At 49.0% G+C, this 23,777-nt stretch overlaps 1 protein-coding gene across 1 annotated transcript in view; it reads right to left on the reverse strand.

Annotated features, from left to right (window-relative positions):
* Positions 1-10,953: 10,953 nt before the first annotated feature.
* Wdtc1 (WD and tetratricopeptide repeats 1) overlaps positions 10,954-23,777 on the reverse strand; it is a 49,227-nt gene continuing 36,403 nt past the window's right edge. Inside the window, exons 8-15 of the mRNA XM_013032259.1 lie at positions 22,766-22,778; positions 22,410-22,485; positions 21,475-21,583; positions 20,550-20,723; positions 17,351-17,586; positions 15,671-15,851; positions 13,959-14,151; positions 10,954-12,865 (exon numbers count right to left, since the gene is read on the reverse strand). Coding sequence (XP_012887713.1) covers positions 12,668-12,865; positions 13,959-14,151; positions 15,671-15,851; positions 17,351-17,586; positions 20,550-20,723; positions 21,475-21,583; positions 22,410-22,485; positions 22,766-22,778 — 1,180 coding nt within the window. The 3' untranslated portion in view covers positions 10,954-12,667. The remainder of the gene's footprint in view (positions 12,866-13,958; positions 14,152-15,670; positions 15,852-17,350; positions 17,587-20,549; positions 20,724-21,474; positions 21,584-22,409; positions 22,486-22,765; positions 22,779-23,777) is intronic.

Genomic DNA, 23,777 nt, shown 5'->3' on the forward strand with positions numbered 1-23,777 from the left:
GCCTCATGGAGCTAGGATTACAGGTGTGAGCCACTGGTGACTGGCACCTCTGAGCCATTTTAAGGTGTTCTTGGAGGTTCTTACCAGAGCCAACTCTATTCCCTCTGGCCTGCTTCTTCCCCTCTTTGGTCCAGGCAGCTGCAGAAGCAAAAGCACAAAGATGACTAGGTTGCTGGAGGCAGAGCCAGCTCCAACTCTGACTTCCTTTCTCTCAAGCTTGTCCTCCATGACAACAGGGCCCCTTCTCAGACATCACCACCTTGCTTCTCACCCAGTCTAACAGCCCCCATGTCCTGTGCCCTGCCTTCTCTGCTTTTGCTTCTCTTCTCACCCCTAGACAGATGGGAAATCGCCATCAAAGACTAACACTGCCTTCCAGGCTCAGAGGATCTCAGCAGGGCCCTGGAAGAAGCTCCTCTTACATAGAGAGCTTTGGGATAGGATTGATAGGGTTCAGAGCTACCCATCCCCCAACACATGCTCAGACCAAAAATAGGAATGACCATCTGGATCCACTTATGGGGCTAACTGGGGGAGGGGAAGATGGCAGAGTGGGAACTATCAAGCTGGCAAGCCTTTGAGGGGAAGATGCCGTTTGTTTGAAGGGTGAGCTTGGGGCACTATTTATTTGGGGGGAAGTCGAGGTACCCCCTCAGTTGGCCCCATGTATGAGTCCCTGTGGTTCCTCTCTCAGGCCCTCTCATTCATTCTGGCCTTCAAGGCTCCCCATAGTCTGGTTCCACATTTCCTTTCCAGGTTCACCTCTCACTGCCCTCCCCCTGGCTTCTTGGAAGTCAGCAACCCTGTACTTCATACCTCGTGTCTTTGCTCACACTGTTCCTTAATTGGGAATGCCCTTCCCCTCCTTGACTACACCATCTTCAAGGTTTCACACAAATACTCCCTCTTGGCTCCCAGAGCACGAAGACTACGTTTCCACCTACTGAATATTCATGTGTACTTGCATTAGCGTTAGCTGTTTACAAGTCTGTCTCCCTTAAGAGATTGTGAACTCCTTGAGAAAAAGATCGACTGGCTCTACTATTCTCTGTAGTCAGCAGGACACCTGGCAGATCTCAAGTGCCCAGGGAATATCCTGCAAGCTATTTGTTGACCATAAGAGGAGAAGGGCCTCCACTCATTCCCCCTTACTCTGATGATGGGCTGAGCCGGGGGCTGCCATGCTGCAGGTAGAGAAGCTGCTGAGTATGGCACGGGGTATGGCACGGGGAGGCCAGTGTCCTCGATTTTGCAGCCTTTTGGTCCAGCTCTATCATAACTCTTCTTCCCTCCCCTGGAGGCTACTGGAGACTGGAGAGCCCCCCCCTTCCATTATGATTCCAGAACTTTCCATAATTGGGAGGGATGCCAAAGTAGCCACTATAATTAGAGAAATCAAGTTGGGCATCAGTGGCTCACACCTGTAGTTCAAGCTACTTAGGTTTGAATCTAAGGATCAAGGTTCAAAGCCATCCCAGGCAGGAAAGTCTGTGAGACTCTAATCTCTAATTAACCAACAAAAAGCTGAAAGTGGAGATGTGACTCAAGTGATAGAATACCAGCCTTGAGTGGAATAGCTAAAGAACAGTCCCCAGGCTCTGAGTTCAAGCCCTTATGGGGGGGGGGTGCGTGTGCGCACGCATGCACACGCACACACACTCAAAGTAATCATTTGACAATTGCCCCTCTGATTCTGTGGACATTAGATTCTACATCCTCTTCATTCTCTTTTATAGATGGACAGATTTTTCCAAGGTTATAGAAAGTACAGCTAGAACCAGAATTGACTTTAGTACAGGTAGTAAAGCACGAAGTTCAATGTGTAGCCTCAGGAGTTGTCAGTCAGTGGGACCAGAACCTTAACTGTCACACCTTAGGAAAGTAGCCGAACCAGCAGGAGAATCAGATTCCTCAGCTCTAATATAAAGAACAATTTTCTTGTGGTTTTTGTGAAGCTTGACAGCTTACACCTGAATGATGCTTGGCCAAAATAAGGGCTTCAGTGGCAGACGTTGTAGCAGTTAAAACCCCACATCACTGCTTCAGGACCCATAAACACTTCAGAGCACTTCAGTGTGCATACGCTGTGATTTGGAGCCTCCTTACCACACAGCAAGATGAGCAGAGCTGGTGATTCAACATCCATTTTACTGATGAGGAGAAGGTATCCAAAGGGGTTGAGGCACTTACTTAAGGTATAAGCACTTTTCAGAGCTGGGGTTCAGACCTTACCTGTCTCTACTTGGAATCCCTTTTAGGGCCAGTAGTGAATGATGGAGACCAGCCTGAGAAATCCATATAAAGTAGGTATAAACTATGAATTCATTAGGACCAGGACCTCTTTTATTAAAGACATGATTGAGATCAGGAAGGTCTATCATCATGGCTGTCAGAATTCTTTCCCAAGGTCTGACTTCCCTGCCAGACATGTTGATATCTCAGGCCTGACGAAATCTGGCACATAGTGGGGCACTTCAATGATGACAGAAAGTACTAGAGAGAAAACTGAGTGCCATCGGTGGCTCACATCTATAGCCTTATAATTATTCAGGATGCTGAGACCTGGGGGACCACAGTGCAAAGCCAGCCCAAGCAGAAGAATCTGAAAGACTAAAACTCCACTTAACTAGCAAAAAGCTTGCCTGGAGGTGTGGCTCAAGCAGCTGAGTGCCAGCCTTAAAACAAGAAAGCTGAATGAATGTGAGGTCTTGAGTTCAAGCCTTGGTTGCTGACCAAAAAATGCACTGGAGGAAACTCATGTTTCACAGTGAAACCTGATGTGCAGGGACCATGTAGTAGCCTGACTTTGCTATTTCTTAGCATCCAGATAACCTAGAAGATCTGGGAAGGCACACACTGAATCTGTTGTGTGAATTTTCAGGAAGCCAATGCCTCGCCCAATGCCAGACACAGAGTAAAAGCTGAAAAAGTACCAGGACTTAGTACGTTAGAAGAAAATGACTTTAGGAGGTAGTGGTATTGAAGATCAAACTCAGGGCACTGGATAGAGTAAGAAACTGATTTCAAGAACCACACTAGGAATCAAGAGATCACAATTTCAAAAAGCCGGCTGCTGGTGGCTGACACCTATAATCATAGCTACTCAGGAGGCTGAGATCTGAAGCTCACAGTTAGAAACCAGTTAGGAAGGTCCTGAGGTTCTCACATCCCAAAAAGCCAGAAATGGAAGCCATATGCTGGTTGCTCACGCCTGTCATCCTAGCTACTCAGGAGGCTGAGATCTGAGGATCATGGCTCAAATCCTGTTGGGCAGGAAAAGTCCATGAGACTCTTATCTCCAATAAACCACAAAAAAAGGAAGTGGTGCTGTGGTTCAAGTGGTAGAGTGCTAGCCTTGAGCAGAAGAGCTGAGGGACAGCACCCAGGCCCAGAGTTCAAGCTCCATGACAAAAAAAAAAAAAAGGCAGAAATGGAGCTGTGGCACACGCATACACACACACACACACACACACACACATCAGAATTTCAGACCTGGTGGTCTTGCTTTTCATGCACTGGGGTTCCTACCCCAACTGGAACTTACTGCCCATATTTATAGAATGTGAGCCTACCCACATAATAGATCAGTGGTTAGATCTATAGTAGATCAGTGGATCTCAGTTCTGGCTTCCATTAGGATGAACCTATGATGCTGTAAAATAATGGATGGATGCTTGAACTCTGTCAACTCAGAATCTCTGGGGGTGAGAACTAGGAAGTTTTTAAAGCATCCTGGATGAGTCTGGTATATACACAGGCTGAGAACCACTGAACTAGTTAACTTCTCATCTCTCTTTAAGCTCTACAGCCATGTTTTGACATGCTTCTAAGCACAGAGACTGGCAACAGGACATTGGGGCCACAGTTGTCCACCACAGACGCTGAAGTCCCAACTTTCCACATCTGTTTTGCTATGCATTCATTATGTGAGCTTATGTGAGTCCCAGGTTCTCGGTCAGCAGGTTGGTAAGAGCTTTGGATGAGTCATACATGCAAAATACTTTAAAAATTAAATTCTACTGATCTTTTTACTATATTACTTTACTTTTTCCAGAAAGCCACACAATTGCCTAGAATATGTTGCCTTTATAGACTGGATTCTGCCACTAAGCAGTATGTATTTAAGTTTGCTCCCAATTCATGTATGTAAGTTCTCATTCATTAGAGGTCTTGAAGCAAGGAAAAGCACTTCATCTTTTCCTTTTCATGCCAACCTTTGAAATTCATTGTTCCATATAATTTTTTTTCTATCAGTGTGGAGCCTGAACTCAGGGCTTGGGCACTGTCTCTTAGTTTTTTCCACTCAAAGCTGTTTGTTCTACTGGAGCCACAGCATTACTTTTGGCCTTTTGGTGGTTAATTGGAGGTATGTGTCTCATGGACTTTGTTTCTTGGGTTGTCTTCAAACTTTGATCCTGAGATCTCAGCCTCCTGAGTTGCTAGGATTACAGATATGAGCCATTAGGACCTGGCTCACTGTCCATACTTGTATAACATGGATAGGGCTGGATCAGTGGTTCTTTAGCTTTGGTTCCATGTTAGAAAGATGCCTTAAAAGAATACAAATTATAAGTACACACACACTCACACATTGTTGTTGTTGGTCATGGGGCTTGAACTCTGAGCCTGGGCGCTGTTCCTGAGCTCTTCAGCTCAAAGCTAATGTTCTACCACTTGAGTCAGAGCGCCACTTCTGGTTTTTTGATGGTTTATTGGAGATGTGTCTCATGGGCTTTCCTATCTGGGCTGGCTTTGAACTGTGATCCTCAGATCTCAGCATTTTTAGTAGCTAGGATTATAGGTGCCTGGCTATGTGTATATTTTGAGATTGCTTCTCATGTTTCCTGGGCTGATCTTGAACTCCTAAGTGCAAGCCACTTTTAGTCTAAGCTCCTGGAGTAGCAGAGAGCACAAGTACATGCCACAGCACTTGGCTAGTCCTTCAACTTTGTGTGTTGGTCCTGGGGCTTGAACTCAGGGCCTGAGCAGTGAACTTTTTGCTCAAAGGCTAGGGTTCTACCACTTAAGCCACAGCTCTACTTCTGGACTTGGGGTGGTTAATTGAAGATGAGAGTTTCAGACTTTCCTGCCTGGGCTGTTTCAAACAAGGATCCTCAGCCTTCTGTAGCTAGGGTTACAGCCACCAGCATCTGGTATGCACTTATCTTCTGAAGGACAACTTGGTTGCTTCCAGTTTGGGGCAACTATGGAACTAACTCCTATAAACATTTGTATACAGGTTTGTGTGGACATACGAGTTTTACCTTGAGTAAGTACTAAAGAGTGCAACTGGATCTGCACTGTAAGAATGTCAGCCAAATTGTCATTTAAAATGGTGGTGCCTTATTTGCATTTCTACCAGCAGTCAATGAGTTGTCCATATCGTTGTCAGCATTTGATACCATCATTCAAAAAATTCAGGTATGTGGGAGCTGGGAAGGTGGCTCAGTGGTAGGGCGCTTGCCTTGCATGCCTGAGGCCCTGGATTCGATTCCTCAGCACCACATAAGCAGAAAAAAAAAGCCGGAAGTGGCGCTGTGGCTCAAGTAGTAGAGCGGTAGCCTTGAGCTGAAGAGCTGAGGGACAGCGCCCATGCCCAGAGTTCAGGCCCCACGACTGGACCCCCCAAAAAAAATTTAGGTATGTAAAGTTTTAATTTACTATTCTCTAATGATATGTTGAAATTTTTTCCTTGTGTTTATACGTTGTCTGTTTTGATCTGTTATCCACTTTTTAATTATTTGAAATTGTTGTATCTTAGGGACTCTGTACATTTTTTTGTCATTAGTTGTGGGGGCTTGAAGTCAGGACATTGTCCCTGAGCTTTTTCACTCAGGCTAGTGCTCCACCACTTTGAGCCACAGCGCCACTTCCGGTTTTCTCACGGTTAATTGAAGATAAGAATCTCATGGAGGGGCTGGGAAGGTGGCTCAGTGGTAGAGCGCTTGCTTTGCATGCCTGAGGCCCTGGGTTCCATTCCTCAGCACCACATAAGCAAAAAGAAAAAAGCCAGAAGTGGCACTGTAGCTCAAGTGGTAGAGTGCTAGCCTTGGGCTGAAGAGCTGAGGGACAGCGCCCAGGCCCAGAGTTTAGGCCCCACGACCGGACCCCCCCCCAAAAAAAAAAAAAAAAAAAGAATCTCATGGACTTTTCTGCCCAGGCTGGCTGTGAACCACAATCCTCAGATCTCAGCATTCTGAGTAGGTAGAATTGCAGGCATGAGCTACCAGCGCCTGGCTCTTTGTACATTTTAGATACAAGTCTTTTACCAGGCATGTTTTAAAAATAGTTTCAGCCTGGTGCCAGTGGCTCACACCTTAACAGAGCCTTTTGCTGAGCCAAAATTTTTTAATCTAAGTAAGTCCAACTTATCTTTTTTTTTTGAGTGTATGTTTTTTTGTTTCATAGATTTGTTTCATGGTGCTGTGTCTAAAAACAAACCCAAGGTTGCCTAGATTTTTTTGTGTTATTTTCCATTTTTTTGTTGTTTGTTTTTGACAAGATCTTGCTATGTAGCCAAGGCTGCTAAAGATTACAGACTTGAACCACCACAAATGGCTTCTCTTTGTGTTCTTGGGGCTCTGGATTCAGGGCCTCACATCTACGAGTCAGGTGCTCTACCATTTGAACCCATGCTCAAGCTCTTCTTGGCTTTTTCAAGTTGCGTATCCCATTTTTGCTCCAGACTGTGATGGTTTTACCTCAGCCAGCGAGTGGCTGGGATCATAGTTACCACACCTGCTTATTGAAATGGGGTCTGTAACTTTTTGTTGGGGTTGGCCTCAAACCTCAAGCCTTCCAATCTCTGCCTCCCCAGAAAGTGAAATGACAGATATGAGCCACCACTTTTGATCCTCATGCTTGGTTTTTCTATGATACTTTAAGAAAAAATTTCTTCCCCTGGGGCTTCAACTCTGGGCCTGGGTGCTGTTCGTAAGCTTCTTTTGCTCAAGGCTAGTGCTCAATTACTTGAGCCACAGAACCACTCTGAATATTTTATTAGAGATGTCTCATGGCCTCTCCTGCCTGGGCTGGCTTTGAACCGTGATTCTCCGATCTCAGCCTCCTGAGTAACTAGGATTACAGGTGTGAGCCACCGGCACCTGGCTGTTGTGTATATATGTATGTGTAATATAAGGTCATTATTAATTTTTTTAACAGATGTCCAGTTGTTTCTGCACATGATAAAAAATTATCCTTCCTCCATTGAATTAACTTTACTCCTTTGTTAAATATCAGTTGGCTATATTGTATAGGTCTATTTCTTAGTTCTCTATTAATTCCATTGTTAATCTATTGTTGTTGTTATGGGGCTTGCATTCTGGGTCTGGGCATTGTCCCTGAGCTCTTCAGCTCAAGGCTAGCACTCTACCACTTGAGCCACAGTGCCACTCTCAGCTATTTCTGTTTATGTGGTTCTGAGGAACCAAATCTAGGGCCTCATGCATGTGAGGCAAGCACTCTACCACTGAGCCATCTTCCCAGCGCCAATAGCAGGCTATCTTGATCACTGTGGCCTTACAGTAAATAATTTTTTTTGGGGGGGTCTGGTCGTGGGGGCCTGAACTCTGGGCCTGGGCACTGTCCCTCAGCTCTTCAGCTCAAGGCTAGCGCTCTACCACTTGAGCCAGAGCGCCACTTCCGGGTTTTTTTCTTTTTGCTTATGTGATGCTGAGGAATCAAACCCAGGGCCTCATGCATGCAAGGCAAGCGCTCTACCACTGAGCCACCTTCCCAGCCCCCAGTAAATAAATCTTTATTCTTCTATATAATTTGTTGAGCTACTACCAAATAATTTCCATAAAAGTATATCAGCTGGGTGCCAGTATCTCACACCAGTGATCCTAGCTACTTAGGAAGCTGAGATCTAAGGGCTGTGGTTTCAAGCCAGCCTGACAAGGAAAGTCACGAGACTCTTATCTGGAAGTAGAGGTGTGTGGCTTAGGTGGTAGGGCACAAATGCTTGAGGACCAGCACCCAGGACTGGGGTTCAAGCCCGAGGACTGGCACAAAGAAAGTGCCACACTAATTATATCACCTAAATCTGAACTTCCTCTGCTCTTACCTCAGCTGTTATTTAGAAAAGCAGCCTTACATTTCATACTATGTTTGGATTTCAAGTGGGAAATCACAGTGGATTTTTAGTCATTACTCTATGAAACAAAAACCCACAACGGAACTGCACTGTGCAGGTGACCATTATTCCTCCTCAGAAAGGGACGAAGCCCAGGGTTTGAGTGGGTACACTTCATTATGCAATCTAGACAGTAAAAATGTATTTATATAGATACAAGGTATTTTAAAATCCTCAAATGACAGTGAACAGTCATATCACAGACAGACACCTGTAGTCCAAAGTAATAAGAAGTCTCAGATCCAGAGTGTCATGTTTGAGCTGTATATCACATAAGACATACAGGAAAACATTTATGGCTAAACTAATGTACCAGCCAGGTGCTGGTGGCTCATGCCTGTAATCCTAGCTGAGATATGAGGATCATGGTTTGAAGCCAGCCTGGCCAGCCTGGCCAGCCCAGGCAGGAAAGTGCATGAAATCCTTATCTCCAGTTAACCCACTGGAAAGCTAGAAGTAGAACCTTGGCTCAAGACTTGAACAAAAAGGCTTGGGAACAGTGCCCTAGTCTTGAGTTCAAGCCCCAGGACACACAGAACAGAAAGTGGACTGGGGGCATGGCTCAAGTGAATTGAGTACCAGCAAACCAAGTAATACAATCAAGCCTAGGCATGGAGTTTAAATACTAATAATGGCAAAAAATATAAAATAAAAAAGGGAATGCCAACTCCAAGTGTAAGAGTCCTGGTGATACTGTTTTATTTTTTCTTGTCAGTCATGGGGCTTTAATTCAGGGCCTCCTAAGCTTTTTGGCTCAAGGCTAGCAAGCTACCTCTCTAAGCCACAGGTCTACTTCTGGTTTTTAGGTGGTTAACTGGGGATAAGAATCTTATGGCCCTTCCTGCTCAGGATGACTTCAAACTGCAATCCTCAGATCTCAACCTCCTGGATAGCTAGGATAACAGGTGCAAGCTACTGATGCTTGTTCCAACCTCAGATGGTTTCTAATGACTCCTCTTTGCCTATAAGATCAAACTTACCATCTCTCATCCAGCACAGGAACTCTTCCCCAACTTAATTATCCTTCCAGGCCATCCTGAGAATCACTCAGGGCCCATGAAGCAGTATTACACTGCTGCCATGACCTGGAATATTGTCCCTGCCTTGCATGGTCTGGGAGTATCTTGAAGCTACTGCAGATTTCAGTTTGGGAACAAAGAATGATGCCAGCCTGATGTACCTACTTCCTAACTCTACCTATTATGTTTGTAACAGAACTTATTTCTGGTCTGTCTTCTGGACTAAACCAAGCATAGCCAGCTGGCCCAGCCCACTTCTTCCCTAAGAATCATAATGTTTCAACAGGAAACTATTCCTGCAGTAGTGAACCAGCTCTTAAGCTGTATCAAAAGCCTTTAGGGTGCTGCAGCCAATTTCAGGGGGCCAAGTACAGCATTTAAAATTGAGAAGTACTACTAAGAAAACTACTGGCTCCCGGGAGTTTGCAGCTTCATTACACGACTGCCTTACATCACTTTGACATCATTTTGAGAAGCTAAGTTGCTGACAAGAAGCAAATGCAAATCAGTGCATAACAGGAAGTCTTGGTAATAATCCCTATGTCGATTAGAGTTTGACAAGTTGTGCAGTGCCAAACAGGTGAACAAATCTAACTGCAGTTATTTAACAATAAAATGAATATACCTTCCAATTATGTGTATTAATTTTTAAATGGCAACTTGTTAAGACATAAGCACTTATTTAGGGATTTGGGCATCACTACTTAATTGAGCTGTTAGCTATTTCTTTTGGCTTTAGGGCTCCAAGAAACTTACTAGCATGCTAACAGCACTGAGCACATTTGGAATCTTCTGGTTTGAGAGAAGAGCTAGTAATATAGTACACATAAAAAAACTGCAGATTGTCGGGCTGGGAAGGTGGCTCAGTGGTAGAGCGCTTGCCTTGCATGCCTGAGGCCTTGGGTTCCATTCCTCAGCACCACATAAGAAAAAAGCCGGAAGTGGTGCTGTGGCTCAAGTGGTAGAGCGCTAGCCTTGAGCTGAAGAGCTGAGGGACAGCGCCCATGCCCAGAGTTCAGGCCCCACAACTGGACCCAAACAAAACCAAATCAAAACAAAAAAAAACAAACTGCAGATTGTTAGCTGGTGCCAGTGGCTCATGCCTGTAATCCTAGCTACTCAGGAGGCTGAGATCTGAGGATCATGGTTTGAAGTCAGCCAATGGCAGGAAAGTCTGTGGGACTCTTATCTTCAATTAACCACCAGAAAACCAGAAGTGGTCCTGTGGCTCAAAGTGGTAGAGTGCTAGCTTTGAGTAGAAAAGCTCATAGATAGCCCCCAGACACTGAGTTCAAGCCCTATGACCATTAAAAAAAAAACAAAAAACAAACAAAAACTGCAGGTTGCGAAATCAGTTTAGCGGGCTACAACCAGAATTTTCCTCCTAATAGAAAAGTAGGTAGAGCATACATTACATGTATAATGGTGCAAAACTTTTCTTCATTATCACACACACACACACACACTTCTAACAAGCTAGCATCTGTATCTTGAATCACACTGTGAAACTCCATTCTTATTTGGGTTCTAGTTTTTAAAAAGTCTGAAAAACCATCAAGATTCCAAGTCCCTTATTTTATAGGGGGGAAAGCCAGTGACTAAAAGCTGATTATTGCAGAATTACAGTTGCCAGTGCTGGGCTTTGTGTTCTATCCTGCTGGGCTGAGTGGCCACTGCCCAGTGATCCTGCACGGCAGGCCTCATTCTGCCTGGTGGAGGTGTGGTCACTCAAGGTCGCACAGCTAGGGAGGGGAGGGACCCAAGACCCATTTGTACCCCACAAATGCCACTGGCCACAACTAGAACAAAATGGTTTTAATCAATTGCGTCACCCTCACTCTCCTGGGAGCAGAGCAACAAAAAGGCTCGGCTCCTGCCCCGGAGGACAGTAAGGCTTATGTGTCTCTCCACACTGCAGGGCCCAGGCAGGGCAGGCAGGGGTGGGAGGTGGGAGGCAGGAGGCAGGAAGGGAAGAAATGGTGGGTGGCTGGAACACAGGAAACCAAGGGGCCCTGGCCAGTTCTTATGTCCCAGGGCCTAGCCCCATTATCCCCACTCCCCAGCTAGAGAAAGGTCATGGAGAAGAGACAGGGGAGTGAGTCCCAGCAGCGGGAGAAGCAGCAGCAGCTGTTCCCTTCACCAATAAATATACTTCATTACCAAGCTAGAAGAGGGGTGGGAAGAGAGACTGGGGTGGGCAGGCAGGGGGAGAAGCTGCCACCTGTGTCGCTGGGATTAAAGCAATGAGATGGTGCCAGACCCCCCACCACTAGTTTCACCCCCACCCCCTACCCTGTCTTCTTAAAACTGTGAAAAAGCTTTTAACATGGCCCTCCTGTCTCCAGGGCTGCTCTGAAGCCTGACTGAGAGGAGGCACCTGGCAGAGACAGGGGCGAGGGAGGGCGGGAGGGAGAGAGGGAGGAAGGGAGGCTGCTTCTCCCCAGAGGCTGCAGCTGGAGGGCTGGAGCCAAGGAAGCACAGAGGGGAGGGGGAGGGAGGGAGGGAGGACGAACCAACTACCCAAGTAGCTCCAGAGCCAGGAGCCAAGGGGGCAGAGGGAGGAGGGGCTTGGTGGGGTAACCACTGCTGCATCCAGTGTAAAGCTTGGGGCTGCTGAGGAGGGAGGGGGCTGAGCTGGAGACTTTCCCACCCCCTCTCCCCAGAGCAGCAGGGGGACCTAGAAAAGCCATCACTTCTTTGGTCTTTGTGGCGGCTCAGCATGTGGGGTGGGAAAGAGGGCAGAGAGGGCAGAGCCGGCCTGGCTGGGAGCTCTGGCAGAAAGGTCACAGTGAGGCCAAGGAGCGCCCCAGGAGAGTGGCCACGGTGCACAAAGTGGCTGCGTGGATGCAGTGCCCAGACCCCCACCAGGTCCCTCAGAAAGGGCAGGGCCCCCAGAGGTGGCCAGCATGAGTAGGCCTGGGCAGCAGAGCTGATGCCCAGGAGGGGAAGTGAGAAGTTCCACTGCCACCAGGGCATGTGGCTGGCCGTGCCCACTCCAGGGCTTCCCCCTCCCTTTCTGCCACCCTGACGCTGGTGGCTGTGGAGGGACTTCCCTGAAGACCACAGGAGGGAGGAGAGTTAGCCCTGCAGGCAGGAGAGCAAGTGGCAACAGGCCAGGCCTAGCTGGGAGCTCCACTCCCTTCCGGCTGCCAACTGAAGGGCAGGGCAGTCCTTGAAGACAGCGGCAGCCCTTGCCCCCCACAAGACAGAAAGGGTTTTGAGGCAGGCCAAGCCGTCCAGGGACATGGAAGCAGGAGGTGGGGGCACACGGAGGGGGCATCCCCTCTTCTTTCTGCTCAGGGCTGGGAAAAGTCAAGGGACACTCAGCCCAAGAGTGTAAAAGCCAGCAAGTTGCAGCAACCCCCACCCCCAATGCCAAACTAACAAACAAAACAGGGGAAATGAAAAATGGGGGTGGGGGTGGAAGACAAACCAAAACAGAATCCCTTGACCTCCTGCCCAGGGAGGAGGGCCCAGCCAGTGGCTGGGGCTGGAGACTAGGGGCTAGGCGTATCTAGCTGGGCCGGCACTGCACTTGGCCCTCGGAGCTGTCCTCATCGTCAGAGGCCCCGGCGCCCCCGCTGCTCAGGCCTGTGATCCGGTAGCCCATGTTGAGCAGCATCACCTCCAGTGGGTCCGCGTTCATGCGCCGCTGGTTGGCTTGAGAGGCGCCTTCCATGTCTTCCACAACTCGGCCTGTGAGGTCTTCACTCTGTGGCGGAGGAAAGGGCAGCTCAAGAGGACTGGGGTGGGAGGGCCCCCGGGGCACACACTAGAGCACGGAAGGGGAGGGAGGGCAGGAGAAGACAGACCCACACACACTGGGAGATGTACACGGAGCGGTGTGGGGGTGTGGGGAGCGAGGGTGGCCCAAGGCCACACCAGGTTATGTGTGTGTGGTGGGCGTACCAGGTAGAGCCTATGGAGCACACCCTGGGATGCATGCTGGGGAACAGAGTCAGTCTAGATGGGAGACAGTCTATCTGGAAGCTGTCGCTGCGCTTCCCCATCTATTGTTCCACTGCACTCTCAACAGTCCTTTCTTAGTGTTCATTTTCTTCTCCTCCCCAGGAAGGTTCCTGGAGGGGCCTTTTTTTTTTTTTGGTTGGTTATGGGGCTTGAACTCTGGGCCTGGGTGCTGTCCCTGAGCTCTTCAGCTCAAGACTACTGCTCTACCACTTTAGCCACACACAGCGCTACTTCCAAGGGGGGGGGCCTCTTTTTAAGTCATGTTAAATTAGCAACTTGTCCACTAGGAAAGGGGAGGAGGTGGGGCAGAGAGGCCGGGGAGTCCTCTGGTGGGTACACTGAGATGGAGGTACCACGCCAGGCTGGACAGTGGAGGCATGGCCTCTCAGTCCTCACAGCAACCCCTGAGGAGGTGCCGGGGTGGCTGGACCCTGCAGGTGTGAGTAGGGGTGCAGGTAGGAGGAAAGCAGGGGCAGACAGTAAGGGTCCCACACACTTTCCTGTGTCTGAGGGCCCGCTGGTATGTGAGCAGAAGGGCCCCTCTCATGAAGGGCCACTGCTAGTCTGCTTGTCTGCCCTGTACCCCTGTTCTTAGGGTATGGGCACTTCAGGAAGGCAGATACCAACTATTGCTCCTGGAATCGCCTACTGCATTCAGAACGTTGCAGAACCTGAGGTCCCCTCTTTGGCCCCGCCTTAGTCATCTCAGCAGCTGCAAACCTGTGTAGCTCAGTTCTCAGTTCAGCCCCTCTCTGCTGGCAGCCAGACGCTCTGCTCTGCACAGGGACCTCACCCTGCACAAGGTCTGTCTTTGGTCACTTTGCCTGTACCCTTACCTCTGGTCGAGGGTTCCAGAGTCGCACAACAGGGTCAATGCCACTAGTGGCCAGGAAGCAGTAGCTGGGATGTGGCTGCAGGCAGTTGACAATGGACTCGTCCCCCTGGAGCACGCGGACTAGGTTGGTGGTCTCCTTTTCCCAGATGAAGAAGGAGCCATCGTCAGAGCCACTGACGATGTACTGAGCATTGCTGGCAGGGGGGCAAAGGGCAGGGAGAGATCAGGTGGGGACTTCCCTGCAGCCCCAAGTAGAGGCTCAGTGGGGAACAGGAAAGTCTGGAGTCACTGGGTTCCTACACTCAAGGTCTGTCTGTGACTCAAAACTCCCACGCACCTGGAACTCTTTCCATGCTGCAGACTCTAGTTACTGTTCCCTTCGATCCTGGGCTTGCTACTGCCAGCAGCCCTCTAAGATGGACCATTCAAAGTGCCAGAATCAGATACTGTTTCTCTGAGGTCTCTAAGAACACCCTCATCTAACCCTTCCCTCAGCAACCCAAGGCTTCTTCATCCAGACCCCTAAATCCTACAATACATCTACAGCAGGGGGGTTTTGGCAGATAGATTTTTTTTGCGGGGTGGTCAGTCACAGGGCTTAAACGCTGGGTGCTATCCTTCAGCTCTTCAGCTCAAGGCTAGCAATCTACCAATTGAGCCACAGTACCACTTCTGGTTTTCTGAGTGGTTTATTGGAGATAAGAGTCTCACGGACTTTCCTGCCCTGGCTGGCTTTGAACCATGATCCTCAGATCTCAGCCTCCTGAGTTCCCAGGATTACAGGCCTGAGCCACCAGCGCCTAAACTTGACAGATAGATTATATACTCATATTCATAGGTCTCATCTACTGAAAGTCTAAGCATCTACAAAAGAAGGCTAAGGTGATGGTGTATAAGAAACAGGCTTTGTTTCTCAGTACCTAGGGCACAGTTGTAAGCACACAACACTTGTGCCAAGATCTCAGCTTTTGGGGGCTCTTGACTTGTTATTTCCCATTAGAGAAGCTCCAAACATTTTAAACACTAGGGGCCCAGGCATGGTGGTATTTGTCTGTAATCTAAGCTGTTCAGGAAGCAGAAGTAGGAGGACTGAGATCTGAGACTAGTTCAGGCAAAAATGTATAATCCTATCTGAAAAGACTAGGCCAGGTGCTGGTGGCTAATTCTAGCTACTCAGGAGGCTGAGATCTGTGGATTGCAGTTCAAAGCAAACCTGGGCAGAAAAGTCTGTCAGACTCTTAGTATCTCCAATTAACCACCAGAAAACCAAAAGTGGCATGTGGCTCAAAGTGAGTATTAGCCTTAAGCAAAAGGACTCAGGACAGTGCCCAGGCCCTGAGTTCAAGCCCCACGACGGACAAAAACAACCCCCCCCCAAAAGTGCAAAAACATTATCAAGCAAGTGTGAAATTCAATCCCCACTGCCTCCTTCCAACAAAAACAAAAACAAACACCACCAGGCTCTAGCCCATGCAGACAGTCAGAAGTGGGGGATGCTGTACTTGGGAGTTTCTCCTGAGATCAGGGGATGGCTCCCGGGGTGGGTATGGCTTGTTTCATATCAGAGATGCTAAAAGTGAGGCCAAATGAACAAAGGTACAGCGGTAGTGTGGGGAGGTGAGACTTTTCTTATGAAAGCAGATGTCCGGAGCCCACCCACCCCTACTCCTGTTGCCAAGTGGGTATGCCCTCCTCCTATTTAGGGCCTCAGACCTGCCAAAGAAATTCGCCTCCTTGATATCCGTCGTGGTGTTGCAGTGACCACAGTAGCGGAACTGATAGTCGTAGCTCCGTTCCCGTAGCACCATCTCATCTTCTGAGATGGAGTCCTTGCGGCTTGTGCTCCGGAGGCGGACTGGACCACCACCACCACCACCAGCTCCCTTCTTGTCCTCTGGGGGCAAAGACCAAGGAAAGGAGTGAGTCTTGCCACTCCTTCTCCATTTTCCTCCATTCTTGGCCCTGTTTTTCAGTCCAAGTACTGGCCATGTAGGGCTGCCTGCTCTACCTACTCTGGAAAACTGGAAAAGGTTGTGGGAAGATGGATCTCTGGATCCAGCTATCTTTTCAGAATGTTTAAGAGGAAACCTTTCATAACAGGAGAAACCTGGTTTAGTTCCCCAAATAAAGGCTTGACAGACCCAAGTTTTTAAGGATCCCAACAGTAGCATCAATCAGTTAACAGGTAAAGTATACTAGTTTTCTTTTTTCTTTCTTCTTTTTTTTTTTGGTTGGTCATAAGGCTTGAAGGATTACAGGCATGAGGCACCAGTGCTTGGCTGCTAGTTTTTTTTTAATTCCTTAAAAGTCCCCAAGCCAGGGACTCTCTGCCTCCCATAGCCACTTTGTAAACTCTGTATCCCTCAGGTCTCTTCCTGAAGAAGCCCAGACCAGCATCAAGCCCTTATGCCACTTGGGGCTCCCTAGCACTTGTCATTTTCTTTGCCTGTCTTGCGGTGCATGCTTACGTCATTAGGTTGTGAACTCCACAAACACAAATCTCATCTGACAGAATCACAGCTATATTTCTAGGACCTAGCACAGTGTCTGGCACATGGTACGTGTCTGATAACTAAACAAAGGAAAGACTCCAGGGCTAGTAAATTGGAAGGAAGAAAGGGGTCTGCCTCCAGTGAGCTCACCTTCCTTCCACATTTATAGACCACCCCACAACAATCAAGCTTGCCCTCCAATGCTAGCGAGGAGAGCTGCAGAGTCTTGTGACCTCTGTGCAGGTAAGGCAGTGAACTGTGTGGTGCCAAAGTTGAGGGGAAGGCTGAGGCATTTCTATTGCCTTGAACTACCACTTCTGTTGCACTCGTACAGGCTGGAACAAAGGTAAAACCCAGTCGAGTGAGCTTCCAAGGCCAGTCTGGGAACAGGAGGGAAGACCCAGCAGCCTGGGCTCATTGTACTCCTATACCAAGTGCCTCAAACATACCCTAACTGGCTGGGTAGTCATGGCTCATGCCTATAATCCTAGCTACTCAGGAGACAGATCTCAGGATTGAGTTTGAACCTAGAGGATCATGGTCTGATGTCTGTCTGGGCACAAAAGTCTGTGAAACACTATCTCCAATCAACCCGCAAAAAAGCCAAATTGGAGGTAGAGCTCCAACAGCAGAGTGTCAGCCATGAGCAAGAAAGCTGAGTGACAATGTGAGACTCTGAGTTCAAGCCGCAGTACTGGCACAAAACAACATACTATAACCAATCCAAACTCTCAGTGGGAGAGCTAGCATTTCTCAGAGACAGGGAGACTATTGTCTTAGGTGAATGGTTTCTGCATTAGCTTCTGAAGCCAAGCTTCTCCAATCCCACAACTTCATCCTCTCCAGAAGGTTCTCAGATAGGTGAGTGACAGCCACCCCTTCCTCCTCAGTGCCCACTCACCACCGTCATTCTTGGAGAAGAGGGCAGCTGTGATATCTCGGCCCAATGCGTCACAAGCACTGCTGTGGGCCTGTTCTGGGAACTTTCCTTTGAAGTCATCCAGGCACTCCATGGCCTCAGCCACGTACTTGAGCTCAAAGAGGCAGCGGGCCAGGCGGAAGTGTGCCTTCAGGTGGCAGGGGTTTAGGGAGATGGCCTTGAGGCAGTCCCGCAGGGCGTCGTAGTGGTCCCCGTCCCTGGGAAGGCAAGAGAATATACCTTACAAGTGCAGCCACATGGCCAGCAAGAGGTCTACTTCTATTCTACTTCCTGTACTCTATCCCGAACAGACCTCAGGGTCTGGGGACAAGGGGACCAAGGCCTAGCTCAGCCCAAGCTTCTCTCCCAAGGAGATAGAACACGCTAAAGCCAAGAGCCCTGAAGGCTCGAGGCAGCAATAAATGGTGTCAGGCTGCCCCCTGCTGGACTCTGGCTGCAACTGTACACTGCTCACCTCAGGCACCCGCAGCTCTGCAGCAGAAGGCCTGGCATCCTGCCCACCTCAGGCTCCCCAAGCCCTCCTTCTCTTTTTCTTCATCCACCTCCTCAAATCCCCCTGCTGGCCTTCAAAGCAATGTCCAAAGCAGGGGGCCCTCAAGGACAGTTCTGGGCCTGGGGAAGCCAGAAGTGCCAGGCTGGGGGCTCAGGGTCTGACCAGCAGGCAGCAAACCCTCAGCCAGACCCCCCCCCTGTCCTGGCTGACTGATCCGCAGCAGCTGTGGCCTCCACCTCCTGGGGCTGGAGGATGGGCCCTGACACTTTGGCAGAGTCAGCTTTCTGGAAGCTGCTGGCGAGGGGGCTGTGCGCGCCAGGAGCTCCAAATTGTCCCCACTCATGTCTCCAACCTAAAGTGTGGAGGAAAGGAAGGAAGTGGGAGTGCTTTTTATTGTGTGTGTGGGGTGTGTGACTGGGAGGAGGTAAATGAGAAGCCCCTCCCTTTTCCAACCTGTACTATGATACAGGAGGCGCCTGGTCCCTGGAGACCCATCGCCGCTTCTCATCTGGACAGCAGATAGGTTTCGCGTGCCACTTGCCTTGTTGGAGACTATTTTTTTCCTCCCCGTGCTGGGCCAGAGTGGACCCTCGCTAAGCAGTAAGCATAGCTCCCTAGATCATAACCCTCCTGCACACGAAAGCAAGTCTGACAAGGGAAGCCTCATCCTGACCCTTCTTTCCCCACAGCACTCAGAGGGAGCACATAGCAACAGCCAGGCTCGCACCAGGGACCAGTGTCTCAGCAGTGTGGGGGCGGGCAGGCAGGAAACAGAGATGTTTTGATGGTGTGGTCTGCGTCAGAATGAGTGGCTATGACGAAGGAGCAGGCACTGTTTGGAAACCCAATTACTGCCTGCAAGGTGCCCCTCAGAGCTCTCAGAAACAGCCAGACCTGACCTGAGACCAGCCAGGAGCCAGAGGGTGGGCTGCTTCTAGGAGCAGATGGTAGCCCTGGGGAGACCAGCCTGGGACAGAATGTGACATTCTAGGGGTCACTGGCAGGCATGTGGGGATGAGGGTAGAAAGCAGGCTGCCCCCCCACCCCCCGGGCTCACCCATCCTAGACGACTGACAGATCAATCTCCCTGAAAGGACAGCACTCTGCACATCCCTCTCATGCTCAGACCCTCCAGTAGCTGCCCATCACACACTGAATCAAGGCCAAACGCCACCGCTCTGCATTCCAAGCCCTTTCCAGGCCAGCCCCAGGCTACCTCACAGACTCATCTCCTGCCAGTCCTTTCCCGAATCCTCTGCTCCAGCCAAATAGATTTGCTGTTCTGAAGCAAGCTCTTCAGTCAGTCCCCCGCCCCCACGCCTTTGTTCACACCATTTCATCTCCCTGGAATGTCCTTCCCCACGGTCCCCTCCTCCCCTTCATCTCCTTGTCTAAGCCTGCCCACACTTCAAGCCCATTCACACACTGTGTCTTTCTGATGCTTCCCTGATCCCCAGCTAAAGTGACCCAACTCTTCTTGATGTCCGTAGCACTTTACCTGACCACTCACAAGACTTCCTGCCTCTTTCATGCTGAACTGTCTGGGACAGGGTCCTGTCCAGAGGCTGGGTGCTGAGGGAGAGACTGTTATAGAGTAACAGAGCTTTGTTTGTCCAGTATCCAGCACATAGTAGGAGCTCTGAGAACAAGCTCAGGACACACGTGGATTGGGAAATCAGCCACCTGTCTTACCAGTATATAGCTATGAAGCAGGGCTCTCAGCTTAATGCCTGGATGAGGACTACCATGTTCTACCTAACTGTTGGGACAGAGGTGACACACCTCAGGATGGCCCCCAAATAGTCATCTCTTGGATCTGGGTGCCACCTGAACACTGAACAAATTCCTGATGCCCAAGCTGAGGCCTGTAGGGGGTGGCATCTTCCCCATCCCCCACCTACCAGCCTGCTCACTTGGGTGGGATTCTTAAGCTTCCCAAGCCTGCCTAGTTCCAGCCAGACGATGGCACACCAGCTGGCCTGTCTGTCTGGGCAGGGCCGACGGATGCCAGACGGAGCAGAAATGGCTGTGGGCCCAGCTCTATCCATCTCCAGTCCTGGCCCTGGCTGGGGGAGGGGGGTCTGCCTGCTTGCTTGCCTGCTGGTGCTATAGGCAGAAGGTCTGGGCCCTGATGGTCTCTGAAGATGAAGGGCTCCTAAGGATATAGAGCTGCTCCTTTACCACCAGTCACTACACCCCAGGAGGACTCATGGACAGACTCAGACCTCTGTGTTCTTGTTTGTGCTTGGTCCAATGAGTCTAAGGGAACAGAATGAAAATCCCAGGGCCATTGAACTAGACAGAATCATTTTATACAAACTCATTTCCAAAGCAAGATTCTACCTGTACCTTCAAGGCCCAGTTCTCCAACTATTCTCTCAACTCCTATTTCCTCAGCACTTTATATAACAAAGCCTGTTGTCTGAGTTACTTGTTAATGTGTTCCACTTTGTTGTGAGCTTCCTTGGTGCTTGGAGTATCTGCCTATCCTCAGCCTGGAGATGGACAGGAGAGTCCCAGGCTCAAGGAGCCCTGAGAAGTGGCAGGAGTAACTGCCGCCTTCACTGGATGCCTTGGCAACTTGGTTCCATCAGGCCCAATGCCTTGTGGTCCAGCTGCTTCATCCCGAGAGCTCTGGCCCAGGTCTCCTCTGCAGTGCCCACTTACCACTTGCGTTTCATATAGGCAGCAGCTCGGTTTCCATAGAGCATAGCATTGTGAGGGGCCTTCTGCACAGCCTTGCTGTAAAGCTGAATGGCCTGAGTCCACTGCTGGCAAGCAAAAGCCTCATTGGCTTGCTGCTTCACACGCTCCAGATATGGGGGCAGCTCTACCTGGGGACTGTGGGGGGAAGCAGAGCCAAGTCAGCGAAGTCAAACAATGAGAGTTGTTCTGCCTGAGGGCTGGCTGTGCAGGCTCTCTCAGCCTCTGTAATCTGCACTGTCATCTAGAAGAAGGGGCAGTCCTGACCCCAGCTTGGGTTGGAACCCTTGCTGGCACAGGTTCTGACACTCTGAATGGGTGAGAAGAAGAGGGGAGGGAATGAGGCTGTCCTGGGCAGGGTTAAGGAGGTTCTTAATCATTTGCTAGGGTTCACATGACCAGAGCTGATAACCCTGGCTCCATGCTGAGCTAAGCCTTGAGACCACCCTTATGGTGGTCTCTTTATGGAGAATTGTGTTACTCTTAAGGGCTAAGAAATTTGAACACCTATGCATCCAAAGTGCAGTAGAGGGTCTGTCAGAGAGCAGAGGAAGGACTATGCTATGGGATGAGGAATAATGTATGAGGGAAGGACTAGCTGGGAGAACTGTTCTGCGGGAGCAGCTCAATGCTAAGAGGCAGCTAGGCTCTGGGACCTAACCCTTGCTACTGGTAACCCAGGGACTGGAGCTTTAGACTGCGCATGACTGGTGGTCTACCAGGCAAGAGTGGACTCAGGAGCACTAGTCACTCTTTGAGAAGTTACTTTGCCACAGCCTCCTCCCTCTGGGATGTGTACAGACAGATCAGGAAGAATGTTTTCAGGTCGTGGTCATCCCTCCAGTTCTTAAAATGTTAACTAAGGCATGGAAAAGTCAACTGGCCTCACCTGACATGTCCTCTACTCTCAGGCAGCCGGAAGCCATTGCTGTGAAGATGAAGGCCATTAGACATGCCATTGGATACACCATTGGTGGACATCTTGCCATTCTGGACTTCTGGCAGGGACAAAGAGAAATCAACAACTCAGGGGGAGTTCCTCATTTTTTCCTCATAGCTCTTTGGCTCTTTGGCTTTCACCACAGGGTCTGACTGTGGTACTATTCTTTTGTTGTTGGTGGTGGTGGTCATGGGGCTTGAACTCTGGGCTTGCGTGCTGTCCCTGCACTCTTCAGCTCAAGGTGAGCACTTGAGCCACAGTGCCACTTCCAGTTTTCTAGTGGTTCTTATTGGAGATAAAGAGTCTCACAGACTTTCCTGCCCGGGCTGGCTTTGAACCATGATCCTCAGATTCAGCCTCCTGAGTAGCTAGGATTATGGGCATGAGCCACCAGCGTTGGGCTGACTGTGGTACTATTCTCTCAGGTAAATCTCAAGTCCCAGAAACCAAGCTCAGGCAGATGGGCATTCAATAGTATAAAGAAAAGCCTGCGCGCCCTCTGCTGGTTGAAGAGGACACAGCTTCAGGTAGATGTTTTCCTTAGCTGGGATAGGGGAGGGAATAAAGGGTGAGGAAATGCCTATATTGACAGTAGGCCCCAGAGGAGAAGGAAGGACAAGTATTTCAGGTTCTTCAGAGCCAAGCCCCGGGAGGGAAGAACCTGTCTAAGGAGAAGTAAGGGACGGATCCTGCAGACCAACTGTTATCTTCCTTCTTACTACTGAGAGGATCACTGCAGAGATTTGCTCCTTTTGGAGTATTATAGTAAAAAAAATTTTTTTTTTTAAATTCAGGCTTCTTTTTCTACAGAGCTAGCAAGTTCTGAGTGGGTCCCCCCACCCCCACGCCCCGCCTTAGTAGAGAAGCCCTAAGGAAGAACTTACCCCCTGAGGAGTGACATTTCCTAGGTAAGAGGAAGGTGTATGGCCGCTGCTTGTAAGTCAGGTCAAACAAATAGACCTAGAGTGGAAGAATCAAGAAGATATATGGAGGGTATGAGGCAAAGATACAATTAACCGACCACTAGCAAGGCCTTGGTAGCTATCTAGGATCTTAGAATACAGTGAGTAGTAAGCATGGAAACACAGAGCTAACCCAGGAGGTATTTCTAGGAAATGACCCTCGGGTAGGAAAACCTTTCTATATACTGGCCCTCTGGTGGGCTGTTTGGTCTACTAAAGCCCTGCTTGGAATGCTGTCAAATACCTGTACTTAAATTGGAAAGGTCTTCAGAAGTCACAAAGCCAAATGTCCTACAGATGGGAAAATTGAGGCCTCAGAGATGAAGCAAGTTTGGTCAAGTAACCTGACTGATTACTTTTACTGGTAAGTGCATACTATCTATTATTATTACATACTTATGGAATGCTTGCTTTCAATGCTTACTTTGCTCCAGAACTCTGCTTAAGTGCTATACGCTTACTTTTGTCATTCTAGAAAGAACCTTATAGAGAGGTACTATCATCACCTCTTTACTGATGAAGATATATAGGATCAGAATTTAAGTGCCTTGCCCAGCAGCAATGTGGCACAACCAGAACTCAAACTTGGGTCTTCCTGGCTACAAACTGTTCTTCTAGGCCTCCTCACTCATCCCATGCCAGGCTAGTTTATGCTTAACTCTGTGAAGCCTATTTGAGCTCAGGTACTCACCCATTTTCCAGCCCAGTTCTTTTGTACATAGCTGTGCCTTGATTTATAAGGTTATCCCCGTTTTGCCAGTGTATTGTCAGCCTAGCAATGGCTGCTATTTGCAGACTATGTTTATGATAATGTTAGTCCCTCAGTGAGAGCTCAATGGCTATGAAGTAAATGAATTTATGCAAGGCTTATTAAATATCCTGACAGCACACAATCAGAAGGCTTAGCAACCTGCCATTATCAAGTAATACTTCTTAGAGGTGACCCTAAACCATAGCCTGGTTGTGAATTCTTGAGCCTCAGGGATGTCCTTCTAGGAAAAATAGCAGATGAGGAAACTGAGGAAGAGAATTGCACAAAGTCATGGTACACAATAAACAGCAGACTAATATTTGAAGATAGGTCGGTCAATTTAAAATTCCATGTTCATTCTTAACCAAAATATTTTAGTCTCATAACTATCTCTAGTTCATTAATAAAAGAGGGGAAAAGACCAGGTAATACTTCCTAGGAATCCTTAGAGATGCCCTGTCACTCCCACATTTTAATTTTTTATGGTCAGTTGTGGGGCCTGAACCCTGGGCCTGGGCGCTGTCCCTCAGCTCTTCAGC

This window comes from Dipodomys ordii, unplaced genomic scaffold (genome assembly GCF_000151885.1).
Source record: "Dipodomys ordii isolate 6190 unplaced genomic scaffold, Dord_2.0 Scaffold6, whole genome shotgun sequence".
In the NCBI taxonomy this organism is placed as follows: domain Eukaryota; kingdom Metazoa; phylum Chordata; class Mammalia; order Rodentia; family Heteromyidae; genus Dipodomys; species Dipodomys ordii.